Here is a 27,082-nt window from a genome sequence, read left to right as displayed (position 1 = left end):
ACAGACCCATCCTCACCAGTACTGTACCCCAGTGTTATACAGTGACAGACCCGTCCCCACCAGTACTGAAAACCCAGTGTTATACTGTGACAGACAAGTCCCCACCAGTACTGTATCCCAGTGTTATACAGTGACAGACCCGTCCTCAGCAGTACTGTACCCCAGTGTTGTACAGTGACAGACCTGTCCCCACCAGTACTGTACCCCAGTGTTATACAGTGACAGACCCGTCCCCACCAGTACTGTACCCCAGTGTTATACAGTGACAGACCCGTCCCCACCAGTACTGAAAACCCAGTGTTATACAGTGACAGACCCGTCCCCACCAGTACTGTACCCCAGTGTTGTACAGTGACAGACCCGTCCCCACCAGTACTGTACCCCAGTGTTATACAGTGACAGACCCGTCCCCACCAGTACTGAAAACCCAGTGTTATACAGTGACAGACCCGTCCCCACCAGTACTGTACCCCAGTGTTGTACAGTGACAGACCCGTCCAAACCAGTACTGTACCCCAGTGTTATACAGTGACAGACCCGTCCCCACCAGTACTGTACCCCAGTGTTATACAGGGAAAGACCCGTCCCCACCAGTACTGTACCCCAGTGTTAAACAGCGACAGACCCGTCCCCACCAGTACTGTACCCCAGTGTTATCCAGTGACAAACCCTTCCCCAACAGTACTGTTCCCCAGTGTTATACAGTGACAAACCCGTCCCCACCAATACTGCATCCCAGTGTTATACAGTGACAGACCCGTCCCCACCAGTACTGTACCCCAGTGTTATACAGTGACAGACCCATCCCCAACAGTACTGTACCCCAGTGTTATACAGTGACAGACCCATCCCCAACAGTACTGTACCCCAGTGTTATACAGTGACAGACCCATCCCCGCCAGTACTGTACCCCAGTGTTATACAGCGACTGACCCGTCCCCACCAGTACTGTACCCCAGTGTTACAGTGACTGACCCGTCCCCACCAGGACTGTACCCCAGTGTTATACAGTGACAGACCCATCCCCAACAGTACTGTATCCCAGTGTTATACAGTGACAGACCCATCCCCAACAGTACTGTACCCCAGTGTTATACAGTGACAGACCCATCCCCAACAGTACTGTACCCCAGTATTATACAGTGACAGACCCGCCCCCACCAGTACTGTACCCCAGTGTTATACAGTGACAGACCCATCCCCAACAGTACTGTACCCCAGTGTTATACAGTGACAGACCCGACCCCACCAGTACTGTACACCAGTGTTATACAGTGACAGACCCATCCCCATCAGTACTGTACCCCAGTGTTATACAGTGACAGACCCATCCCCAACAGTACTGTATCCCAGTGTTATACAGTGACAGACCCATCCCCAACAGTACTGTACCCCAGTGTTATACAGTGACAGACCCATCCCCAACAGTACTGTACCCCAGTATTATACAGTGACAGACCCGCCCCCACCAGTACTGTACCCCAGTGTTATACAGTGACAGACCCATCCCCAACAGTACTGTACCCCAGTGTTATACAGTGACAGACCCGACCCCACCAGTACTGTACCCCAGTGTTATACAGTGACAGACCCATCCCCAACAGTACTGTACTCCAGTGTTATACAGCGACTGACCCGTCCCCACCAGGACTGTACCCCAGTGTTATACAGCGACAGACCCGTCCCCACCAGTACTGTACCCCAGTGTTATACAGCGAATGACCCGTCCCCACCAAGACTGTACCCCAGTGTTACACAGTGACAGACCCGTCCCCACCAGTACTGTACCCCAGTGTTATACAGTGACAGACCCGTCCCCACCAGTACTGTACCCCAATGTTATACAGGGAAAGACCAGTCCCCACCAGTACTGTACCCCAGTGTTACACAGCGACAGACCCGTCCCCACCAGTACTGTACCCCAGTGTTATCCAGTGACAAACCCTTCCCCAACAGTACTGTTCCCCAGTGTTATACAGCGACAGACCCGTTCCCGCCAGTACTGCACCCCAGTGTTATACAGCGACGGACCCGTCCCCGCCAGTACTGTACCCCAGTGTTATACAGTGACAGACCCATCCCCAACAGTACTGTTCCCCAGTGTTATACAGCGACTGACCCGTCCCCACCAGTACCGTACCCCAGTGTTACACAGTGACAGACCCGTCCCCACCAGTACTGTACCCCAGTGTTAAACAGCGACAGACCCGTCCCCACCAGTACTGTACCCCAGTGTTAAACAGCGACAGACCCGTCCCCACCAGTACTGTACCCCAGTGTTATACAGTGACTGACGCATTGCTACCAGTACGGTACCCCAGTGTTATATAGTGACAGACCCGTCCCCACCAGTACTGTACCCCAGTGTTATACAGTGACAGACCCGTCCCCACCAGTACTGTACCCCAGTATTATACAGTGACAGTCCCATCCCCACCAGCACTGTGCCCCAGTGTTATACAGTGACAGACCCATCCCCAACAGTACTGTACCCCAGTGTTATACAGTGACAGACCCGCCCCCACCAGTACTGTACCCCAGTGTTTAACAGCGACAGACCCGTCCCCACCAGTACTGTACCCCTGTGTTATACAGAGACAGACCCATCCCCACCAGCACTGTACCCCAGTGTTATACAGTGACAGACCCGTCCACACCAGTACTGTATCCCAGTGTTATACAGTGACAGACCCGTCCCCACCAGTACTGTACCCCTGTGTTATACAGAGACAGACCCATCCCCACCAGCACTGTACCCCAGTGTTATACAGTGACAGACCCGTCCACACCAGTACTGTATCCCAGTGTTATACAGTGACAGACCCGCCCCCACCAGTACTGTACCCCAGTGTTATACAGTGACAGACCCGCCTCCACCAGTACTGTACCCCAGTGTTGTACAGTGACAGATCCGTCCCCACCAGTACTGTACCCCAGTGTTGTACAGTGACAGACCCAACCCCACCAGTACTGTACCGCAGTGTTATACAGTGACTGACGCATTCCCACCAGTACTGTACCCCAGTGTTATACAGCGACAGACCCGTCCCCACCAGTACTGTACCCCAGTGTTATACAGTGACAGACCCGTCCCCATCAGTACTGTACCCCAGTGTTATACAGTGACAGACCCGTCCCCATCAGTACTGTACCCCAGTGTTATACAGTGACAGACCCGCCCCCACCAGTACTGTACCCCCGTGTTAAACAGTGACAGACCCGCCCCCACCAGTACTGTACCCCAGTGTTACACAGTGACAGACCCATCCCCACCAGTACTGTACCCCAGTGTTATACAGTGACAGACCCGTCCACACCAGTACTGTACCCCAGTGTTGTACAGTGACAGACCCGTCTCCACCAGTACTGTACCTCAGTGTTACACAGTGACAGACCCGTCCCCACCAGTACTGTACCCCAGTGTTACACAGTGACAGACCGTTCCCCAACAGTACTGTACCCCAGTGTTAAACAGCGACAGACCCGTGCCCACCACTACTGTACCCCAGTGTTACACAGTGACAGACCCGTCCCCACCAGTCCTGTACCCCAGTATTATACAGTGACAGACCCGTCCCCACCAGTACTGTACCCCAGTGTTATACAGTGACAGACCCATCCCCACCAGCACTGTACCCCAGTGTTATACAGCGACAGACCCGTCCCCACCAGTACTGTACCCCAGTGTTATACAGTGACAGACCCATCCCCACCAGTACTGTACCCCAGTGTGATACAGCGACAGACGTGTCCCCACCAGTACTGTACCCCAGTGTTATACAGTGACAGACCCGTCCCCACCAGTACTGTACCCCAGTATTGTACAGTGACAGACCCGTCCCCACCAGTACTGTACCCCAGTGTCATACAGTGACAGACCCGTCCCCACCAGTACTGTTCCCCAGTGTTATACAGTGACAGACCCATCCCCAACTGTACTGTACCCCAGTGTTATACAGCGACTGACCCGTCCCCACCACTACTGTACCCCAGTGTTATACAGTGACAGACCCATCCCCACCAGTACTGTACCCCAGTGTTATACAGCGACTGACCCGTCCCCACCACTACTGTACCCCAGTGTTATACAGTGACAGACCCATCCCCAACAGTACTGTACCCCAGTGTTATACAGCGACTGACCCGTCCCCACCACTACTGTACCCCAGTGTTATACAGTGACAGACCCATCCCCACCAGTACTGTACCCCAGTGTTATACAGTGACAGACCCATCCCCACCAGTACTGTACCCCAGTGTTATACAGCGACAGACCCGTCCCCACCAGTACTGTACCCCAGTGTTATACAGTGACAGACCCGTCCCCACCAGTACTGTACCCCAGTGTTATACAGCGACAGACCCGTCCCCACCAGTACTGTACCCCAGTGTTATACAGCGACAGACGTGTCCCCACCAGTACTGTACCCCAGTGTTGTACAGTGACAGACCCGTCCCCACCAGTACTGTACCCCAGTGTTATACAGTGACAGACCCGTCTCCACCAGTACTGTACCCCAGTGTTACACAGTGACAGACCCTTCCCCAACAGTACTGTACCCCAGTGTTAAACAGCGACAGACCCGTCCCCACCAGTACTGTACCCCAGTGTTATACAGAGACAGACCCATCCCCACCAGTACTGTACCACAGTGTTATACAGTGACAGACCCGTCCCCACCAGTACTGTACCACAGTGTTATACAGTGACAGACCCGTCCCCACCAGTACTGTACCACAGTGTTATACAGTGACAGACCCGTCCACACTAGTACTGTACCCCAGTGTTATACAGTGACAGACCCGTCCCCACCAGTACTGTACCCCAGTGTTATACAGTGACAGACCCATCCCCACCAGTACTGTACCCCAGTGTTATACAATGTCAGACCCGTCCCCACCAGTACTGTACCCCAGTGTTATACAGTGACAGACCCGCCCCCACCAGTACTGTACCCCAGTGTTGTATAGTGACAGACCCGTCCCCACCCGTACTGTTCCGCAGTATTATACAGTGACAGACACGTCCCCACCCCTACTGTACCCCAGTGTTGTACAGTGACAGACCCGTCCCCACCAGTACTGTACCCCAGTGTTATACAGTGACAGACCCAACCCCACCAGTCCTGTACCCCAGTGTTGTACAGTGACAGACCCGTCCCCACCAGTACTGTACCCCAGTGTTATACAGTGACAGACCCAACCCCACCAGTCCTGTACCCCAGTGTTGTACAGTGACAGACCCATCCCCACCAGTACTGTACCCCAGTGTTATACAGCGACAGACCCGTCCCCACCAGTACTGTACCCTAGTGTTGTACAGTGACAGACCCGTCCCCACCAGTACTGTATCCCAGTGTTATACAGCGACAGCCCTGTCCCCACCAGTACTGTACATAGAACATAGAACATTACAGTGCAGTACAGGCCCTTCGGCCCTCGATGTTGCGCCGACCTGTGAAACCAATCTAAAGTCCGTCTAACCTACATTATTCCAATATCATCCATATGTTTATCCAATAACCACTTGAATGCTCTTAATGTTGACGAGTCCACCACTGCTGCAGGCAGGGCATTCCACTCCCTTACTACTCTCTGAGTAAAGAACCTACCTCTAACATCTGTCCTATATCTATCACCCCTCAATTTCAAGTTATGTCCCCTTGTGCTAGCCATCACCATCTGAGGAAAAAGTCTCTCACTATCCACCCTATCTAATCCTCTGATCATCTTGTATGCCTCTATTAAGTCACCTCTTAACCTTCTTCTCTCTAACGAAAACAGCCTCAAGTCCCTCAACCTTTCCTCATAAGACCTTCCCACCATACCAGGCAACATCCTAGTAAATCTCCTCTGCACCCTTTCCAATGCTTCCACGTCCTTCCTATAATGCGGCGACCAGAACTGTACGCAATACTCCAAGTGCGGCCGCACCAGAGTTTTGTACAGCTGCAACATGACCTCATGGCTCCGAAACTCAATCCCTCTCCCAATGAAAGCTGACACATCGTACGCCTTCTTAACAACCCTATCAACCTGGGTGCCAACTTTCAGTGATCTATGCACATGGACACCGAGATCCCTCTGTTCATCCACACTACCAAGTATCTTACCATTAGCCCAGTACTCTGTATTCCTGTTACTCCTTCCAAAGTGAATCACCTCACACTTTTCCGTATTAAACTCCATTTGCCACCTCTCGGCCCAGCTCTGCAGCTTATCTATGTCCCTCTGTAACCTGCAACATCCTTCCGCACTGTCCACAACTCCACCGACTTTAGTGTCATCCGTAAATTTACTAACCCAGCCTTCTACGCCCTCATCCAGGTCATTTATAAAAATGACAAACAGCAGTAGCCTCAACACAGATCCTTGCGGTACACCACTAGTAACTGAACTCCAGGATGAACATTTCCCATCAACCACCACCCTCTGTCTTCTTACAGCTAGCCAATTCCTGATCCAAACCACAAAATCACCTCAATCCCATGTGTCCGTATTTTCTGCAATAGCCTACCATGGGGAACCTTATCAAACACTTTACTGAAATCCATATACACCACATCAACTGTTTTACCCTCATCCACCTCTTTGGTCACCTTCTCAAAGAACTCAATAAGGTTTGTGAGGCACGACCTACCCTTCACAAAACCGTATTGACTATCCCTAGTCAAATTGTTCCTTTCTAGATGATTATAAATCCTATTTCTTATAATCCTTTCCAATACTTTGCCCACAACAGAAGTAAGGCTCACCGGTCTATAATTACCAGGGTTGTCCCTACTCCCTTTCTTGAACAAGGGGACAACATTTGCTATCCTCCAGTCTTCTGGCACTATTCCTGTAGACAATGACGACATAAAGATCAATGCCAAAGGCTCTGCAATCTCCTCCCGAGCTTCCCAGAGAATCCTGGGATAAATCCCATCTGGCCTGGGGGACCTATCTATTTTCACACTTTCCAGAATTGCTAACACCTCCTCCTTATGAACCTCAATCCCGTCTAGTCCAATAGCCTGTATCTCAGTACTCCCCTCAACAACATTGTCTTTTTCCTGAGTGAATACTGACGGAAAATATTCATTTGGCGCCTCTCCTATCTCTTCAGACTCCACGCATAACTTCCCACTCCTGTCCTTGACTGGCCCTAATCGTACCCGAGTCATTCTTTTACTCCTGACATACCTATAGAAAGCTTTAGGGTTTTCCTTGATCCTACCTGCCAAAGACTTCTCATGTCCCCTCCTGGCTCTTCTTAGCTCTCTCTTCAGGTCCTTCCTGGCTAACTTGTAACTCTCAAGCGCCCTAACTGAGCCTTCACGTCTCATCTCTACATAAGTCTCCTTCTTCCTCTTCACAAGAGATTCAACCTCCTTAGTAAACCACGGTTCCCTCGCTCGACCACTTCCTCCCTGCCTGACAGTTACATACTTATCAAGGACACGCAGTAGCTTTTCCCTGAACAAGCTCCACATTACAATTGTGCCCATCCCCTGCAGATTTCTTCCCCAACCTATGCATCCTAAATCTCGCCTAATCGCATCATAATTTCCTTTCCCCCAGCTATAACACTTGCCCTGCGGTACATACCTATCCCTTTCCATCACTAAAGTAAACGTTACCGAATAGTGGTCACGATCACCAAAGTGCTCACCTACCTACTGTACTCCATGGTTATACAGCGACTGACCCGTCCCCACAAGTACTGTACCCCAGTGTTATACAGTTATACAATCTATCTATCCTTGCCTTAAAAACATTCAACGAGGTGGCCTCAACTGGCCAGGAAATTCCACAGATTCACAACCCTTTGTGAGAAGAAGTTCCTTCTCAACTCAGTCCTAAATCTGCTTCCCTTATTTTGAGGCCATGCCCCCGAGTTCACAATTTATCATGGCCTATCCACCTAACCCGCACATCTTTGGACACTAAGGGGCAATTTAGCATGGCCAATCCACCTAACCTGCACATCTTTGGACACTAAGGGACAATTTAGCATGGCCAATCCACCTAACCTGCACATCTTTGGACACTAAGGGGCAATTTAGCATGGCCAATCCACCTATCCTGCACATCTTTGGACACTAAGGGGCAATTTAGCATGGCCAATCCACCTAACCTGCACATCTTTGGACACTAAGGGGCAATTTAGCATGGCCAATCCACCTAACCTGCACATCTTTGGACACTAAGGGACAATTTAGCATGGCCAATCCACCTAACCTGCACATCTTTGGACACTAAGGGACAATTTAGCATGGCCAATCCACCGAACCTGCACACCTTTGGACATTAAGGGGTAATTTAGCATGGCCAATCCGCCTAGCTTCCCCCAGCCAGTGGAAGCAGCCTCCCTGCTTAGAACCATAGAACCATAGAAAATTACAGCTCAGAAACAGGCCTTTTGGCCCTTCTTGTCTGTGCCGAACCATTTTTTGCCTAGTCCCACTGACCTGCACTTGGACCATATCCCTCCACACCCCTCTCATCCATGAACCCGTCCAAGTTTTTCTTAAATGTTAAAAGTGACCCCGCATTTACCACTTTATCCGGCAGCTCATTCCACACTCCCACCACTCTCTGCGTGAAGAAGCCCCCCCTAATATTCCCTTTAAACTTTTCTCCTTTCACCCTTAACCCATGCCCTCTGGTTTTTTTCTCCCCTAGCCTCAGCGGAAAAAGCCTGCTTGCATTCACTCTATCTATACCCATCAAAATCTTATACACCTCTATCAAATCTCCCCTCAATCTTCTACACTCCAGGGAATAAAGTCCTAACCTATTCAATCTCGCTCTGTAACTCAGCTTCTCAAGTCCCGGCAACATCCTTGTGAACCTTCTCTGCACTCTTTCAATCTTATTTACATCCTTCCTGTAACTAGGTGACCAAAACTGTACACAATACACCAAATTTGGCCTCACCAATGCCTTATATATCCTTACCATAACACTCCAACTTTTATACTCGATACTCCGATTTATAAAGGCCAATGTACCAAAGGCACTCTTTACGACCCTATCCACCTGTGACGCCACTTTTAGGGAATTCTGTATCTGTATTCCCAGATCCCTCTGTTCAACTGCACTCTTCAGAGTCCTACCATTTACCCTGTACGTTCTATATGTTGCCTGGTATGGTGGGAAGGTCTTATGAGGAAAGGCTGAGGGACTTGAGGCTGTTTTCGTTAGAAAGAAGAAGGTTGAGAGGTGACTTAATAGAGGCATACAAGATGATCAGAGGATTAGATAGGGTGTTTTCTACTTTGGTTTGTCCTTCCAAAGTGCAATATCTCACACTTGTCTGCGTTAAATTCCATTTGCCATTTTTCAGCCCATTTTTCTAGTTGGTCCAAATCCCTCTGCAAGCTTTGAAAACCTTCCTCACTGTCCACTACACCTCCAATCTTTGTATCATCAGCAAATTTGCTGATCCAATTCTGTCTTATCTACTCCCTTCATAATCCGATATCTTTCTATATAAAATTTCCTTAGTACTCTGAGAAAGTAGAGGCGTTGGTGGGCTGTAGTGCCGACGTGGGGGGACCAGGGCAGGTTGTTGGAGATCTGGTGCCATCCAGCTGTTGTACAGAGGTTGCACCCAGTTGGTACAATGCAGGCTGTCCCAAGTCTCCACCCTGGAGAGATCTGCCCATAATCTCCTGTTGGACAGGTTCTGCCATTGGATTCCATCATGACAAACCTTTAATTCTTCATATCATTGGTGGGAGTTGTTCGCCCTGACTATTGTTGATGCTTTGACAGATGCATGACATCCTGCAACTTACTGACCCGTCATTCACTTGCACTGCGATTTTGGGATTTCCCTGGCATGTGCCACTCTGAAAGATTAATTTCTGCTGCACAGGTCTGGTTGAAACCATTCTACGTTCCCCTTTTGTACTCTCTCTCCACACAGTAAGGAAGGCTGGCGGACCAGATGGTGGTTGGTGAGGTGGATAGTGCGTCATGTAATTAAAAACTCCAGGTACAGTGTGCCTGGAGTGGGCAGGCACGGTGGCACAGTGGGTTAACACTGCTGCCTCACAGCGCCAGGGACCCAGGTTCAATTCCGGCCTCGGGTCACTGTCTGTCTGTGTGGAGTCTGCACGTTCTCCCTGTGTCTGCATGAGTTTCCTTTGGGTGCTCCGGTTTCCTCCCACACTCCAAATATGTACAAGTTATTTGTATTGGCCGTGCTAAATTGTCCCTTAATGTCCAAAGATGTGAAGGTTAGGGATTGGCCATGCTAAATTGCCCCTTAGTGTCCAAAGATGTGCAGGTTAGGTGGATTGGCCATGCTAAATTGTCCCTTAGTGTCCAAAGATGTGAAGATTAGGGATTGGCCATGCTAAATTGCCCCTTAGTATCCAAAGATGTGAAGGTTAGGGATTGGCCATGCTAAATTGCCCCTTAGTGTCCAAAGATGTGCAGGTTAGGGGGATTGGCCATGCTAAATTGCCCCTTAGTGTCTAAAGATGTGCAGGTTAGGGGGATTGGCCGTGCTAAATTGTCCCTTAGTGTCCAAAGATGTGAAGGTTAGGGATTGGCCATGCTAAATTGCCCCTTAGTATCCAAAGATGTGCAGGTTAGGGGGATTGGCCGTGCTAAATTGCCCCTTAGTGTCCAAAGATGTGCAGGTTAGGGGGATTGGCCATGCTAAATTGCCCCTTAGTGTCCAAAGATGTGCAGGTTAGGTGGATTGGCCGTGCTAAATTCCCCCTTAGCGTCCAAAGATGTACAGGTTAGGTGGATTGGCCATGTTAAATTGCCCCTTAGTGTCCAAGGATGTGCAGGTTAGGTGGATTGGCCATGCTAAATTGCCCCTTAGTGTCCAAAGATGTGCAGGTTAGGTGGATTGGCCGTGCTAAATTGCCCCTTAGTGTCCAAAGATGTGCAGGTTAGGTGGATTGGCCGTGCTAAATTGCCCCTCAGTGTCCAAAGATGTGCAGGTTAGGTGGATTGGCCATGCTAAATATGGAGCAAGTGTCTCCCGCTGGGCAGGAGGGTGGGTAATCAGAGGGGGCACAGATTGAAGAGGATCGATGAAGGAGCGGGGGCGGGGGGGGTAGATGGGCAGAATTTTGATTGAAAAGCAGCGAGTTGTTGTGATCTGGAAAGCAGTGCTTGCACGTCAGTGGAAGCGTGTTCAATGGGAACTTTCCGAAAGGCGGCAATTGGAGAAATACTCAACATTTCATGTGAATATGTGTGTGTCTTCAATTGCCTGGGGCGGCCCTCAGCTCTGGAATTCCCTCCCTGAACCTCCCTCTGTCCCTCTCTTTGACTGTCCCTCTCTCTGTCCCTCTCTCTCTTTGTCCCACTTTCCATCTGGGCAGGAGGATGGGTAACCAGAGGGGGACACAGATTGAAGAGGATCTCTCTCTCTCCCTCTCTGTCCCTCTCTCCATCTGTCCCTCTCTCTCTCTCTCCTTTTGTTGTTGGGAGTTCAATTTTGTTGCGATGATAATTCCAGTGGCGCACTCTGGGATGTTTCATGGTGTTAAAGGCGCTATCTAAATGCATGCTTTCTTTATTCATTCCTGGGACATGGGCGTCGCTGGCTGGGCCCAGCATTTATTGCCCATCCCTAGTTGCCCTTGGAGGGGCAGTTGAGAATCAACCACATTGCTGTGGCTCTGGAGTCACATGTAGGCCAGACCGGGGTAAGGACGGCAGATTTCCTTCCCTAAAGGGAACCAGATGGGTTTTTCCCACAATGGGTCATCAGTAGATTCTTAATTCCAGATATTTTTTATTGAATTCAAATTCCACCATCTGCCGTGGCGGGATTCGAACCTGGGTCCCCTAGAACATTAGCTGAGTTTCTGGATTAATAGTCTGGCGATAATACCACTAGGCCATCGCCTCCCCTTATGCTGATATTCAGTGTTTGTCTAGACAGTGTCTGTCTTGACAGCACTGGGAGGCCATTCAGCCCATCCACTCTTTTCCCACCATTATGTAAGATCACAACCAACTTGTGTCTTAACTCCCATGTCGAGGAATCTAGGCATGCGGGTTCACAGTTCCCTGAAAGTAGCAACACAAGTGGATAACCTTCATCAGTTGGTGCTTGGTGTATAAAAATTGCAAGTTGCAGCAGTATAGAATTTTAGTTAGGCCACATCTGGAATGTTGTGTACAGTTCTGGTCGCCACAGTACCAGAAGGATGGAGAGACTTTGGAGAGGGTACAGAAAAGATTTACCAGGACGTTGCCTGGTATGGAAGGCATTAGCTATAAGGGGAGATTGGAGAAACTTGGCTTGTTCTCACTGGAACGACGGAGGTTGAAGGGCGACCTTATAGAAGTCTACAAGATTATGAGATTTACTAGGATGCTTGATGGTTTGAGTTATAAGGAGAGGCTGGAAAGTCTGGGACTTTTTTCCCAGAAGCTAAATTAAGCCACTCGGCCCATCGAGTCTGCTCCGCCATTCAATCATGGCTGATATTTTCCTCATCCCCATTCTCCTGCCTTTTCCCCATAATCCCTGATCCCCTTATTAATCAAGAACCCATCTATCTCTGTCTTAAAGACACTCAGTGACATGGAGCGTAGGAGGCTGAGGGGTGATCTTATAGAGGTCTATAAAATAATAAGGGGCACAGATCAGCTCATTGCAGTGTTAATGTAAGCCGACTTGTGACACTAATAAATATACTTTTTGGTTTATCAACCCCCATCAAATCCTTTAAACATCTTTGATTTGATTTATTATTGTCCCATGTATTGGGATACAGTGAAAAGTATTGTTTCTTGCACGCTATACAAACAAAGCATACCGTTCATAGAGTACATAGGAGAGAAGGAAAGGAGAGGGTGCAGAATGTAGTGTTACAGTCACAGCTAGGGTGTAGAGAAAGATCAACTTAATGCGGGGTAGGTCCATTCAAAAGTCTGACGGCAGCAGGGAAGAAGCTGTTCTTGAGTCGGTTGGTACGTGACCTCAGACTTTTGTATCTTTTTCCCGACGGAAGAAGGTGGAAGAGAGAATGTCCGGGGTGTGTGGGGGGTCCTTGATTATGCCGGCTGCTTTTCCCCGAGGCAGCGGGAAGTGTAGACAGAGTCTTGATGGGAGGCTGGTTTGCGTGATGGATTGGGCTACATTGTAGTTCCTTGCGTATGGAGTATGGCGACGAGGGGAATTTCACAGAAGCTTCATTGCAGTGTTAGTGTCAGACATAATTGTGACTAATAAATAAACTTTAACTTTACTTTGCGGTCTTGGGCAGAGCAGGAGCCCCATACCAAGCTGTGATACAACCAGAAAGAATGCTTTCTATGGGGCATCTGTAAAAGTTGGTGAGAGTCGTAGCGGACATGGCGAATTTCCTTAGTCTTCTGAGAAAGTAGAGGCGTTGGTGGGGCTTTCTTAACTATAGTGTCGGCATGGGGGGAACCAGGACAGGTTGTTGGTGATCTGGACACTCGAAGCTCTCGACCCTTTCTACTTCGTCCCCGTTGATGTAGACAGGGGCATGTTCTCCTTTACACTTCCTGAAGTCGATGACAATCTCCTTCGTTTTGTTGACATTGAGGGAGAGATTATTGTTGCCGCACCAGTTCACCAGATTCTCTATCTCATTCCTGTACTCTGTCTCGTCATTGTTTGAGATCCGACCCACTACGGTGGTGTCATCAGCAAACTTGAAAATCGAATTGGAGGGGAATTTGGCCGCACGGATTCTATATTCTATGAAGATCACCCTTTTCTTATTGAAGGAACACAGGCCCAGTGTGTGCAGCCTGTCCTCCGAATTTAGCCCCTTTAGCTGGGTAAGGTTCCTGTTGGATCTGGCGCGCACTCCTGCCAAGAACAGGATGTCGATCCTGTGGGGGTGCAGCACTCAATATGGTGTTTACCTTGTATTTGTTTCATGGGATGTGGGCGCGGCCAGGCAAATCCCAGCATCCTGGGACGGCCTGGGATTGTACGAGGAGAGATTGGGGTCGAACGGGCCTGTATTCCCCGGAGCTTTCGAAGAATGAAGTTTATTTATTAGTGTCGCAAGTCGGCTTACATTAACACCGCAATGAAGTTACTGTGAAAATCCCCCAGTCGCCACACCCCTGTTCGGGTTACACTGAGGGAGCACGGCCAATCCACCCAACCCGCACATCTTTGGACACTAAGGGGCAATTTAGCATGGCCAATCCACCCAACCCGCACATCTTTGGACACTAAGGGACAATTTAGCATGGCCAATCCACCCTAACCTACACATCTTTGGACACTAAGGGACAATTTAGCATGGCCAATCCACCTAACCCGCACATCTTTGGACACTAAGGGACAATTTAGCATGGCCAATCCACCCTAACCTACACATCTTTGGACACGAAGGGGCAATTTAGCACGGCCAATCCACCCTAACCTACACATCTTTGGACACTAAGGGACAATTTAGCACGGCCAAACCACCTAACCCGCACATCTTTGGACACTAAGGGACAATTTAGCATGGCCAATCCACCCTAACCCGCACATCTTTGGACACTAAGGGGCAATTTAGCACGGCCAATCCACCGAACCTGCACATCTTTGGACACCAAGGGGGCAATTTAGCATGGCCAATCCACCTAACCTGCACATCTTTGGACACCAAGGGGGCAATTTAGCATGGCCAATCCACCGAACCTGCACATCTTTGGACACCAAGGGGGCAATTTAGCATGGCCAATCCACATAACCTGCGCATCTTTGGACACTAAGGGACAATTTAGCATGGCCAATCCACCTAACCTGCACATCTTTGGACACCAAGGGGGCAATTTAGCATGGCCAATCCACCTAACCTACAAATCTTTGGACACCAAGGGGGCAATTTAGCACGGCCAATCCACCTAACCTGCACATCTTTGGACACCAAGGGGGCAATTTAGCATGGCCAATCCACATAACCTGCACATCTTTGGACACTAAGGGACAATTTAGCATGGCCAATCCACCTAACCTGCACATCTTTGGACACCAAGGGGGCAATTTAGCATGGCCAATCCACCTAACCTACACATCTTTGGACACCAAGGGGGCAATTTAGCATGGCCAATCCACCTAACCTACACATCTTTGGACACCAAGGGGGCAATTTAGCATGGCCAATCCACCTAACCTGCACATCTTTGGACACCAAGGGGGCAATTTAGCATGGCCAATCCACCTAACCTGCACATCTTTGGACACCAAGGGGCAATTTAGCATGGCCAATCCACCTAACCTGCACATCTTTGGACACCAAGGGGGCAATTTAGCATGGCCAATCCCCCTAACCTGCACATCTTTGGACTGTGGGAGGAAACCGGAGCACCCGGAGGAAACCCACGCAGACACGGGGAGAACGTGCAGACTCCACACAGACAGTGACCCGAGCCGGGAATCGAACCCGGGTCCCTGGTGCCGTGAGGGTAACCCACTGTGTCACCGGCACAATGAGAGACCAGAAATTCCTGCCCGAGGTCAACAGAGGTTCCCGTTGTCCGCCCCTCAGCTGCTCCGATCCCATGCCAGGTGGGGCGGTAGAATTCGAGCCAGAGATTCTGGTGAAATGGTGCGAATGATTTGATTTGATTTATTATTGTCACATGTATTGGGATACAGTGAAAAGTATTGTTTCTTGCGCGCTATACAGACAAAGCATACCGTTCATAGAGTACATGGATTTGATTTATTATTGTCACATGTATTGGGATACAGTGAAAAGTATTGTTTCTTGCGCGCTATACAGACAAAGCATACCGTTCATAGAGTACATGGATTTGATTTATTATTGTCACATGTATTGGGATACAGTGAAAAGTATTGTTTCTTGCGCGCTATACAGACAAAGCATACCGTTCATAGAGAAGGAAAGGAGAGGGTGCAGAATGTAGTGTTATAGTCATAGCTAGGGGGTAGAGAAAGATCAACTTAATGCGAGGTAGGTCCATTCAAAAGTCTGACGGCAGCAGGGAAGAAGCTGTTCTTGAGTCAGTCGGTACGTGACCTCAGACTTTTGTATCTTTTTCCCGAGGGAAGAAGGTGGAAGAGAGAATGTCCGGGGTGCGTGGGGGGGGGCCCTTGATTAGGCTGGCTGCTTTTCCCCGAGGCAGCGGGAAGTGTAGACAGAGTCAATGGATGGTTTGCGTGATGGATTGGGCTACATTCACGACCCTTTGTAGTTCCTTGCGGTCTTGGGATTTGATTGAAATGTATAAAATTCTGACAGGGCTGGAGACGGACTGGACACAGAGGTGTTGTTTCCTCTGGAATGGGGAGGAGTCTGGAGCAAGGGGTCACAGTCTCAGGATACGGGGTCAGCCGCTTAGGACTGATATGAGGAGAAATATCTTCACTCAGAGGGTGGTGAATGTGTGGACTTCCCTCCCACACCAAGCTGTGGCGGCCCAGTCACTGAATATATTCAAGCAGGAAATAGATAGATTTCTAAAGAAGTCAAGTGGGTATGAGGAGAGTGTGGGAGGACGTTGTTGAGATGGAGGGTCAGTCACTCTCATACGAAATGGCAGGGAAAGGCTCGAAGGGCCGAATGGCCTCCTCCTGTTCCTGTGTGCTACGTTTCTATTTGCCACCCACCCCCTAAGTGTCCCTTGAACTGAAGTGTCTTCCTCGGCCCATTTCAGAGGGGACAGATAAAGAACCACCCACCTTGTTTAAGTTTAAAGTCCAAAGATGTGCGGGTTAGGTGGATTGGCCATGCTAAATTGCCCCTTAGTATCCAAAGGTGTGCAGGTTAGGTGGATTGGCCATGCTAAATTGTCCCTTAGTGCCCAAAGATGTGCAGGTTAGGTGGATTGGCCGTGCTAAATTGCCCCTTAGTATCCAAAGGTGTGCAGGTTAGGTGGATTGGCCATGCTAAATTGCCCCTTAGTATCCAAAGGTGTGCAGGTTAGGTGGATTGGCCATGCTAAATTGCCCCTTAGTATCCAAAGGTGTGCAGGTTAGGTGGATTGGCCATGCTAAATTGCCCCTTAGTATCTAAAGGTGTGCAGGTTAGATGGATTGGCTATGCTAAGTTGCCCCTTAGTGTCCAAAGGTGTGCGGGTTAGGATGGATTGGCCGTGCTAAGTTGCCCCTTAGTGTCCAAAGATGTGCGGGTTAGGTGGATTGGCCGTGCTAAATTGCCCCTTAGTGTCCAAAGATGTGTGGGTTAGGTGGATTGGCCATCTAAATTGTCCCTTAGTGTCCAAAGATATGCAGGTTAGGTGGATTGGTCGTGCTAAATTGCCCCTTAGTGTCCAAAGATGTGTAGTTTAGGTGGATTGGCCATGCTAAATTGCCCCTTAGTGTCCAAAGATGTGTGGGTTAGGTGGATTGGCCATCTAAATTGTCCCTTAGTGTCCAAAGATATGCAGGTTAGGTGGATTGGCCGTGCTAAATTGCCCCTTAGTATCCAAAGGTGTGCAGGTTAGATGGATTGGCCATGCTAAGTTGCCCCTTAGTGTCCAAAGATGTGCGGGTTAGGTGGATTGGCCATGCTAAATTGCCCCTTAGTATCCAAAGGTGTGCAGGTTAGATGGATTGGCCATGCTAAGTTGCCCCTTAGTGTCCAAAGATGTGTGGGTTAGGGGGATTGGCCATGCTAAATTGCCCCTTAGTGTCCAAAGATGTGCGGGTTAGGTGGATTGGCCATGCTAAATTGCCCCTTAGTGTCAGGGGAACTCGGAGGGAAATACATAGGGTTATGGGGATAGGGCCTGGGTGGGATTGTGGTCGTTGCAGACTCGATGGGCCGAATTGTCTCCTTTTGCACTGTAGAATTCTATGATTCCATACAGTTTATTTATTCGTGTCACAAGTAAGGCTTACATTAACACTGCAATGAAGTTACTATGAAAATCCCCCGAGTCGCCACACTCCTGTTCGGGGTACACTGAGGGAGAATTTAGCACGGCGGATGCACCCTAACCAGCACGTCTTTCAGACTGTGGGAGGAAACCAGAGCACCCGGAGAAAACCCACGCAGACACGGGGAGAACGTGCAGACTCCGCACAGACAGTGACCCGAGCTGGGAATCGAACCCGGGTCCCTGGCGCTGTGAGGCAGCAGTGCTAACCACATTGCCGTGTGGCTCTGGAGTCACATGTCGGCCAGACCGGGGTCAGGACGGCAGATTTCCTTCCCTAAAGGGGACATCAGTGAACCAGATGGGATTGTTTTTTTTTAACGACAATCGATGATCGTTGTCACGGTTGCCGTTACCGAGACTCGCTCACACTCCCAGATTTTATTCATCGAATTTAAATTCCCAACGGCTGCCCCGGGGTGGGATTTGAACCCGTGTCCCAATCAGAGCCTGGGTTGTCTCTGGAATGCTGGTTATGTTAAACCCTGTTCGGTGCGAACTTCTCGCTGGTCACGGCGTAAGGTAGTCACAGTGGGCTCCCTCCTACACGCCATCAATAATGCGGCAGTCACTGCACCTTCTGTCTCTCTCAATCCTGCTCCAAGAAAATGCCAGCACTACCCTCCAGGCGTTTCAGCGGAACTGACACCTAGCAGTGACGGCAGATGTAAGGCAACCTTTTCCCTCTCCCCTGCCTTTCGCCTGCTCCCTCCTTCGATTCAATTTGATTTATTATTGTTGCATGTAATGAGATACAGTGAAAAGTATTGTTTCTTGCGCGCTATACAGACAAAGCATACTGTTCATAGAAGACATAGGGGAGAAGGAAAGGAGAGGGTGGCACAGTGGTTAGCACTGCCGCCTCAGGGACCCGGGTTCAATTCCGGTCTCGGGTCACTGTCTGTGTGGAGTCTGCACGTTCTCCCCGTGTCTGCGTGGGTTTCCCCCGGGTGCTCCGGTTTCCTCCCACAGTCTGAAAGACGTGCAGGTTAGGGTGCATTGGCCGTGCTAAATTCTCCCTCAGTGAAACCCGAACAGGTGTCAGAGTGTGGCGACGAGGGGATTTTCACAGTAACTTCATTGCAGTGTCAATGTAAGCCGACTTGTGACTAATACATAAACAAACTTGATAAACTTATTGTTTCTTGCGCGCTATACAGGCAAAGCATACCGTTCATAGAGTACATAGATTTGATTTATTATTGTCACATGTATTGGAATACATTGAAAAGTGTTGTTTCTTGTGCGCTATACAGACAAAGCATACCATTCATAGAGTACAGAGGGGAGAAGGAAAGGAGAGGGTGCAGAATGTAGTGTTACAGTCATAGCTAGGGTGTAGAGAAAGATCAACTTAATGCGAGGTCGGTCCATTCAAAAGTCTGACAGCAGCAGGGAAGAAGCTGTTCTTGAGTCGGTCGGTGCGTGACCTCAGACTTTTGTACCTTTTTCCCTGACGGAAGAAGGTGGAAGAGAGAATGTCCAGTGTGCGTGGGGGGTCCTTGATTATGCCGGCTGCTTTTCCCGAGGCAGTGGGAAGTGTAGACAGAGTTAGTGGATGGGAGGCTGGTTTGCGTGATGGATTGGGCTACATTCACGACCCTTTGTAGTTCCTTGCGGTCTTGGGCAGAGCACCCTCTCTCCTCTCTCCCGCTCCCTCTCTCCCTTTCTCTCCTTCTCTCTTCCTCCCTCCCCCTCTCTCCCTCTCTCCTCTCTCCCTCTCTCTCCCTCCCCTCCCCTCTCCCTCTCTCCCTCTCCCTCTTCCTCTCCCTATCCCTCTCTCCCCTCTCTTCCTCTCCCTCCCTCTCTCTCCCTCACTCCCCCTCTCTCCCCTCTCTCAGCCTCTCTCTCTCTCCCTCACTCTCCCTCTCCCCCTCTCTCCCCTCTCTCCCCCTCTCCCTCCCTCCCTTTCTCCCTCTCTCTCTCTCCCTCTCTCTCCCTCTTTCCCTCCTCCTCTCTCCCTCTCTGCCCCTCTCTCTCCCTCTCTCTCCCGCTCTCCCTCTCTCTCCCCTCTCTCCTGCTGTGAGTCAATGGTGCTGTGACCTTGCTGTCAATGTTTGAACAGTCTGCTGTGGGGGTGGGTGTTCTCATCCGGCCAGTCTGGACATAACCACTCAGGAAGTCCGTGACTGCGAGCTGTGTCCGTCTGTCTGGCTACCCAATGTCCTGCTCAGGCCGGGCCCCTCTGCCCCCCCCGCCCCCCGAGGGACAGTCCCGTCGGGAAGAAGGATGCAGAGCACTGGGCAGGAATGCTGCAGCAAGTCTGACAACTTGGGAGGTTTGTAACTCTCTCCAGTGCTGCCCTGGTGACTGTAATTTGATAGCCAAGCCCTGACTCTGTTACAGAGGCTGGGAGGGGAGGAATCGCTCAGAGCCTCCGGTCACTCCACCTGTCCCTGTTTGTCCACCAAGCCAGCTCTGTATGGAAAACACGTCACCGGTTCCTGAGCAGAACCCAGCAAACACTCCCAGGGCAGGTACAGCACGGGGATAGATACAGAGTAAAGCTCCCTCTACACTGTCCCCCATCAAACACTCCCAGGACAGGTACAGCACGGGGTTAGATACAGAGTAAAGCTCCCTCTACACTGTCCCCCCCATCAAACACTCCCAGGACAGGTACAGCACAGGGTTAGATACAGAGTAAAGCTCCCTCTATACTGTCCCCCATCAAACACTCCCAGGACAGGTACAGCACGGGGTTAGATACAGAGTAAAGCTCCCTCTACACTGTCCCCCATCAAACACTCCCAGGACAGGTACAGCACGGGGTTAGATACAGAGTAAAGCTCCCTCTACACTGTCCTCCCATCAAACACTCCCAGGACAGGTACAGCACGGGGTTAGATACAGAGTAAAGCTCCCTCTACACTGTCCCCCCATCAAACACTCCCAGGACAGGTACAGCACAGGGTTAGATACAGAGTAAAGCTCCCTCCACACTGTCCCCATCAAACACTCCCAGGACAGGTACAGCATGGGGTTAGATACAGAGTAAAGCTCCCTCTACACTGTCCCCATCAGACACTCCCAGGACAGGTACAGCATGGGGTTAATACAGAGTAAAGCTCCCTCTACGCTGTCCCCCATCAAACACTCCCAGGACAGGTACAGCACGGGGTTAGATACAGAGTAAAGCTCCCTCTACACTGTCCCCCATCAAACACTCCCAGGACAGGTACAGCACGGGGTTAGATACAGAGTAAAGCTCCCTCTACACTGTCCCCCATCAAACACTCCCAGGACAGGTACAGCACGGGGTTAGATACAGAGTAAAGCTCCCTCTACACTGTCCCCCATCAAAAACTCCCAGGACAGGCACAGCACGGGGTTAGATACAGAGTAAAGCTCCCTCTACACCGTCCCCCTCAAACACTCCCAGGACAGGAACAGCAGGGGTTAGATACAGAGTAAAGCTCCCTCTACACTGTCCCCCATCAAACACTCCCAGGACAGGTACAGCACGGGGTTAGATACCGAGTAAAGCTCCCTCTACACTGTCCCCCATCAAACTCTCCCAGGACAGGTACAGCACGGGGTTAGATACAGAGTAAAGCTCCCTCTACACTGTCCCCATCAAACACTCCCAGGACAGGTACAGCATGGGGTTAGATACCGAGTAAAGCTCCCTCTACACTGTCCCCATCAAACACTCCCTGGACAGGTACAGCACAGGGTTAGATGCAGAGTAAAGCTCCCTCTACACTGTCCCCATCAAACACTCGCAGGACAAGTACAGCACGGGGTTAGATACAGAGTAAAGCTCCCTCTACACTGTCCCCATCAAACACTCCCTGGACAGGTACAGCACAGGGTTAGATACAGAGTAAAGCTCCCTCTACACTGTCCCCATCAAACACTCGCAGGACAAGTACAGCACGGGGTTAGATACAGAGTAAAGCTCCCTCTACACTGTCCCCATCAAACACTCCCAGGACAGGTACAGCACGGGGTTAGATACAGAGTAAAGCTCCCTCTACACTGTCCCCCATCAAACACTCCCAGGACAGGTACAGCACGGGGTTAGATACAGAGTAAAGCTCCCTCTACACTGTCCCCCATCAAACACTCCCAGGACAGGTACAGCACGGGGTTAGATACAGAGTAAAGCTCCCTCTACACTGTCCCCATCAGACACTCCCAGGACAGGTACAGCATGGGGTTAGATACAGAGTAAAGCTCCCTCTACACTGTCCTCATCAAACACTCCCAGGACAGGTACAGCATGGTATTAGATACAGAGTAAAGCTCCCTCTACACTGTCCCCCATCAAACACTCCCAGGACAGGTACAGCACGGGGTTAGATACAGAGTAAAGCTCCCTCTACACTGTCCCCATCAAACACTCCCAGGACAGGTACAGCACGGGGTTAGATACAGAGTAAAGCTCCCTCTACACTGTCCCCATCAAACACTCCCAGGACAGGTACAGCACGGGGTTAGATACAGAGTAAAGCTCCCTCTACACTGTCCCCATCAAACACTCCCAGGACAGGTACAGCACGGGGTTAGATACAGAGTAAAGCTCCCTCTACACTGTCCCCCATCAAACACTCCCAGGACAGGTGCAGCACGGGGTTAGATACAGAGTAAAGCTCCCTCTACACTGTCCCCCCATCAAACACTCCCAGGACAGGTACAGCACGGGGTTAGATACAGAGTAAAGCTCCCTCTACACTGTCCCCCATCAAACACTCCCAGGACAGGTACAGCATGGGGTTAGACACAGAGTAAAGCTCCCTCTACACTGTCCCCCATCAAACACTCCCAGGACAGGTACAGCATGGGGTTAGATACAGAGTAAAGCTCCCTCTACACTGTCCCCCATCAAACACTCCCAGGACAGGTACAGCACGGGGTTAGATACAGAGTAAAGCTCCCTCTACACTGTCCCCCATCAAACACTCCCAGGGCAGGTACAGCACGGGGTTAGATACAGAGTAAAGCTCCCTCTACACTGTCCCCCATCAAACACTCCCAGGACAGGTACAGCACGGGGTTAGATACAGAGTAAAGCTCCCTCTACACTGTCCCCATCAAACACTCCCAGGACAGGTACAGCACGGGGTTAGATACAGAGTAAAGCTCCCTCTACACTGTCCCCATCAAACACTCCCAGGACAGGTACAGCACGGGGTTAGATACAGAGTAAAGCTCCCTCTACACTGTCCCCCATCAAACACTCCCAGGACAGGTACAGCACGGGGTTAGAATTTTGGCACACGGTGCACAATTGTTCGCACTGATACCTCACTGCACCAGAGACCCAGGTTCGATCCCCAGCGTGGGTCACTGTCTGTGCTGAGTCTGCACGTTCTTCCCGTGCCTGCGTGGGTTTCTTCCGGGTGCTCCGGTTTCCTCCCACAGTCCAAAGATGTGTAGGTTAGGTGGATTGGCCATGCTAAATAGCCCCTTTGTGTCCAAAGATGTGCGGGTTAGGCTGATTAGCCGGCTAAATACTTGGCATTACAGGATAGGGTTGGGGGTTGGACCAGGATTAGATGTTCTGTCGGAGAGTCGGTGCAGGCTCGATGGGCTGAATGGCCTCTTTCTGTACTGGAGGGATTCTACGATACATGAGTACTCGAATTCCATTGGACCTGGTATGACCTCTACAGCTGTCAAACCATGCGCGTTTTTCCCTCGGGTCCCCCCACTGCATGTGGGACTTGTTGCTGAGTCAGTGGAACCGTGAGCCTGAACCACGCTGAGATGGTCACAGATGGTCCCTCCTTACTGAAGGAGATGGAACCCTTGTGCGGGGAGCCACACACCTCACTGTCCCCTTTTTGAGTTGTCATATCTGAGGGGTGTGATGTAGTGGTGTCAGATGGAGTTTGATTTAGTTTGATTTATTATTGTCACATGTATCGGGATGCAGTGAAAAGTATTGTTTCTTGCGCACTCTACAGACAAAGCATACCGTTCATAGAGAAGGAAAGGAGAGAGTGCAGAATATAGTGCTACAGTCGTAGCTCGGGTGTAGAGAAAGATCAACTTAATGCGAGGTAGGTCCATTCAAAAGTCTGACAGCAGCAGGGAAGAAGCTGTTCTTGAGTCGGTTGGTACGTGACCTCAGAGTTTTGTATCTTTTTTCCCGACGGAAGAAGGTGGAAGAGAGAATGTCCGGGGTGCGTGGGGGGGTCCTTGATTTTGCTGGCTGCTTTTCCCGAGGCAGCGGGAAGTGTAGACAGAGTCAATGGATGGGAGGCTGGTTTGCGTGATGGGACTGGGCTACATTCACGACCTTTTGTAGTTCCTTGCGGTCTTGGGCAGAGCAGGAGCCCAGACCAAGCTGTGATACAACCAGAAAGAATGCTTTCTATGGGGCATCTGTAAAAGTTGGTGAGAGTCTTAGCTGACATGCCAAATTTCCTTAGTCTTCTGAGAAAGTAGAGGTGTTGGTGGGGCTTTCTTAACTATAGTGTCGGCATGGGGGGACCAGGACAGGTTGTTGGTGATCTGGACACCTAGAAACTTGAAGCTTGTGGTACATATGTACATTTTACAGTCCTGGCAGCATGCCTGGGTTTTCGGCACCATTGTACAAGCACCATTTGGAGTATTGTGAGCAGTTTTGGGCCCCGTATCTAAGGAAGGATGTGCCGGCCTTGGAAAGGGTCCAGAGGAGGTTCACAAGAATGATCCCTGGAATGAAGAGCTTGTCGTATGAGGAACGGTTGAGGACTCTGGGTCTGTACTCGTTGGGAGTTTAGAAGGATGAGGAGGGGGATCTTATTGAAACTTACAGGATACTGCGAGGCCTGGATAGAGTGGACGTGGAGAGGATGTTTCCACTAGTGGAAAAAACTAGAACCAGAGGCACAACCTCAGGCTAAAGGGACAATCCTTTAAAACAGAGATGAGGAGGAATTTCTTCAGCCAGAGAGTGGTGAATCTGTGGAACTCTTTGCCGCAGAAGGCTGTGGAGGCACGGGCGGCACGGTAGCACAGTGGTTAGCACTGCTGCTTCACAGCTCCAGGGACCTGGGTTCGATTCCCGGCTTGGGTCACTGTCTGTGTGGAGTTTGCACATTCTCCTCGTGTCTGCGTGGGTTTCCTCTGGGTGCTCCGGTTTCCTCCCACAGTCCAAAGATGTGCAGGTTAGGTTGATTGGCCAAGCTAAAAATTGCCCTTAGTGTCCTGGGTTGCGTATGTTAGAGGGATTAGTGGGTAAAATATATGGGGGTAGGGCCTGGGTGGGATTGTGGTCGGTGCAGACTCGATGGGCCGAATGGCCTCTTTCTGTGCTGTCGGGTTTCTAAGATTTTAAGGCCGGGTCATTGAGTGTCTTTAAGACAGAGATAGATCGGTTCTTGATTAATAAGGGGATCAGGGGTTATGGGGAAAAGGCAGGAGAATGGGGATGAGAAAAATATCAGCCATGATTGAATGGCGGAGCAGACTCGATGGGCCGAGTGGCCTCATTCTGCTCCTATGTCTTATGGTCTTCCCTCTGATGATTAAGTTGGCACCAGTCTGGTCCCCATTGGCTCACTATTGACTGCAGATGGAGATTAGACTGGGAGGGGGAGATTCTCATGATATTGTTGGTGAGATTAATATTGACTCATAACCCTGGAAGTGTTCTCAATGCATCTCAAAATTCACATCGCTCTGTAACTGTAACAGAGTTCAGCTCTGAAGAAGCCTTCAATAGTCACCAATAAATCCAGTGAAGAATTCAGGAGAAGATTCTTTCCCCAGAGAGTGGGGGGGAATGTGGAACTCGCTCCCACGGGGAGAGTGGGGGAGAATGTGGGGCTCGCTCCCACGGGGAGAGTGGGGGAGAATGTGGGACTCACTCTCACGGAGGGAGTGGGGGAGAATGTGGGACTCACTCCCACGGGGAGAGTGGGGGAGAATGTGGGACTCGCTCCCACGGGGAGAGTGGGGGAGAATGTGGGACTCGCTCCCACGGGGAGAGTGGGGGAGAATGTGGGACTCGCTCCCACGGGGGGGGAGTGGGGAGAAAATGTGGGACTCACTCCCACGGGGGGGAGTGGGGAGAAAATGTGGGACTCGCTCCCGCGGGGAGGGATTGGGGGAGAATGTGGGACTCACTCCCACGGTGGGGAGTGGGGGAGAATGTGGGACTCACTCCCACGGTGGGGAGTGGGGGAGAATGTGGGACTCACTCCCACGGTGGGGAGTGGGGGAGAATGTGGGACTCGCTCCCACGGTGGGGAGGGGGGGAGAATGTGGGACTCGCTCCCACGGTGTGGAGTGGGGGAGAATGTGGGCCTGTTTCTGTGCTGGGTGTCAGAGTGTGACGGTGTGCGATTATTCCCGGGAATTCTTTGCCTCCTCACGGTTCTTGTCTTCTTGCAGGAGTGGACGCTGTACTGACTCGGGGGACGGACAGAGTGTCGAAGATGATCTAAGGGCCGGCCCGCTACCCACCCCCCCACCCCCACCCATCCAACCTCTCCAGCTGACCCGAGCAGGAACCGTGTGCAGACCGGCGGCCTCTGGCCACCCTCCCCCCCTCACGCCTCGGACAGGATGGGGCGCAAAAAGATCCAGATCACCCGCATCTTGGATGAGCGGAACCGACAGGTAGGTGACGGGAATTACCCTTTGACCCTTAACCCCTCCCGTGGGACCCCCACCTTCCCCCTTCCCCCATTCTGCCCCTCCTCTCATCCTGTCCTGAACTCGCTGACGCATTCCACCTTCCTCCAGTCTGCGGCTCCCAGCCCATCGAAACAATCGGGCAAGTCAACTTGCTCTTCGACCATGGGGTGCGTCGCAGAGGAGCCGGATCCTGTCCTTATTCGAAGCTCTCAAAGACTGTTACTTCTCAGGCTGGAAACTCCGAGTTGCTTCCTAAAGTTAGCCTGGACCCTAAGTTTGACATTTGAATTAATTTAAGAATATTTGATTTGATTTATTATTGTCACATGTATTGGGACACAGTGAAAAGTATTGTTTCTTGCACTCTATACAGACAAAGCATACCGTTCACAGAGTACATAGATTTGATTTATTATTGTCACCTATTGAGATACAGTGAAAAGTATTGTTTCTTGCATGCAAGACAAAGCATACCGTTCATAGAGAAGGAAAGGAGAGGGTGCAGAATGTAGTGTTACGGTCATAGCTAGGGTGTAGAGAAAGATCAACTTAATGCGAGGTCGGTCCATTCAAAAGTCTGACAGCAGCAGGGAAGAAGCTGTTCTTGAGTCGGTCGGTACGTGACCTCAGACTTTTGTATCTTTTTCCCGAGGGAAGA

At 50.6% G+C, this 27,082-nt stretch overlaps 1 protein-coding gene across 1 annotated transcript in view; it reads left to right on the top strand.

The window, feature by feature from the left end:
• LOC144488514 (myocyte-specific enhancer factor 2D homolog) overlaps positions 1 to 27,082 on the top strand; it is a gene marked incomplete at its 3' end in the record, with an annotated part of 71,852 nt that overhangs the window by 21,161 nt on the left and 23,609 nt on the right. Inside the window, exon 2 of the mRNA XM_078206561.1 lies at positions 26,179 to 26,406. Coding sequence (XP_078062687.1) covers positions 26,353 to 26,406 — 54 coding nt within the window. The remainder of the gene's footprint in view (positions 1 to 26,178; positions 26,407 to 27,082) is intronic.

This window comes from Mustelus asterias, unplaced genomic scaffold (assembly GCF_964213995.1).
Source record: "Mustelus asterias unplaced genomic scaffold, sMusAst1.hap1.1 HAP1_SCAFFOLD_1624, whole genome shotgun sequence".
Lineage (NCBI taxonomy): Eukaryota > Metazoa > Chordata > Chondrichthyes > Carcharhiniformes > Triakidae > Mustelus > Mustelus asterias.
Note: the sequence above shows the minus strand (reverse complement) of the source record. Positions and strands in the feature narration are given on the sequence as shown.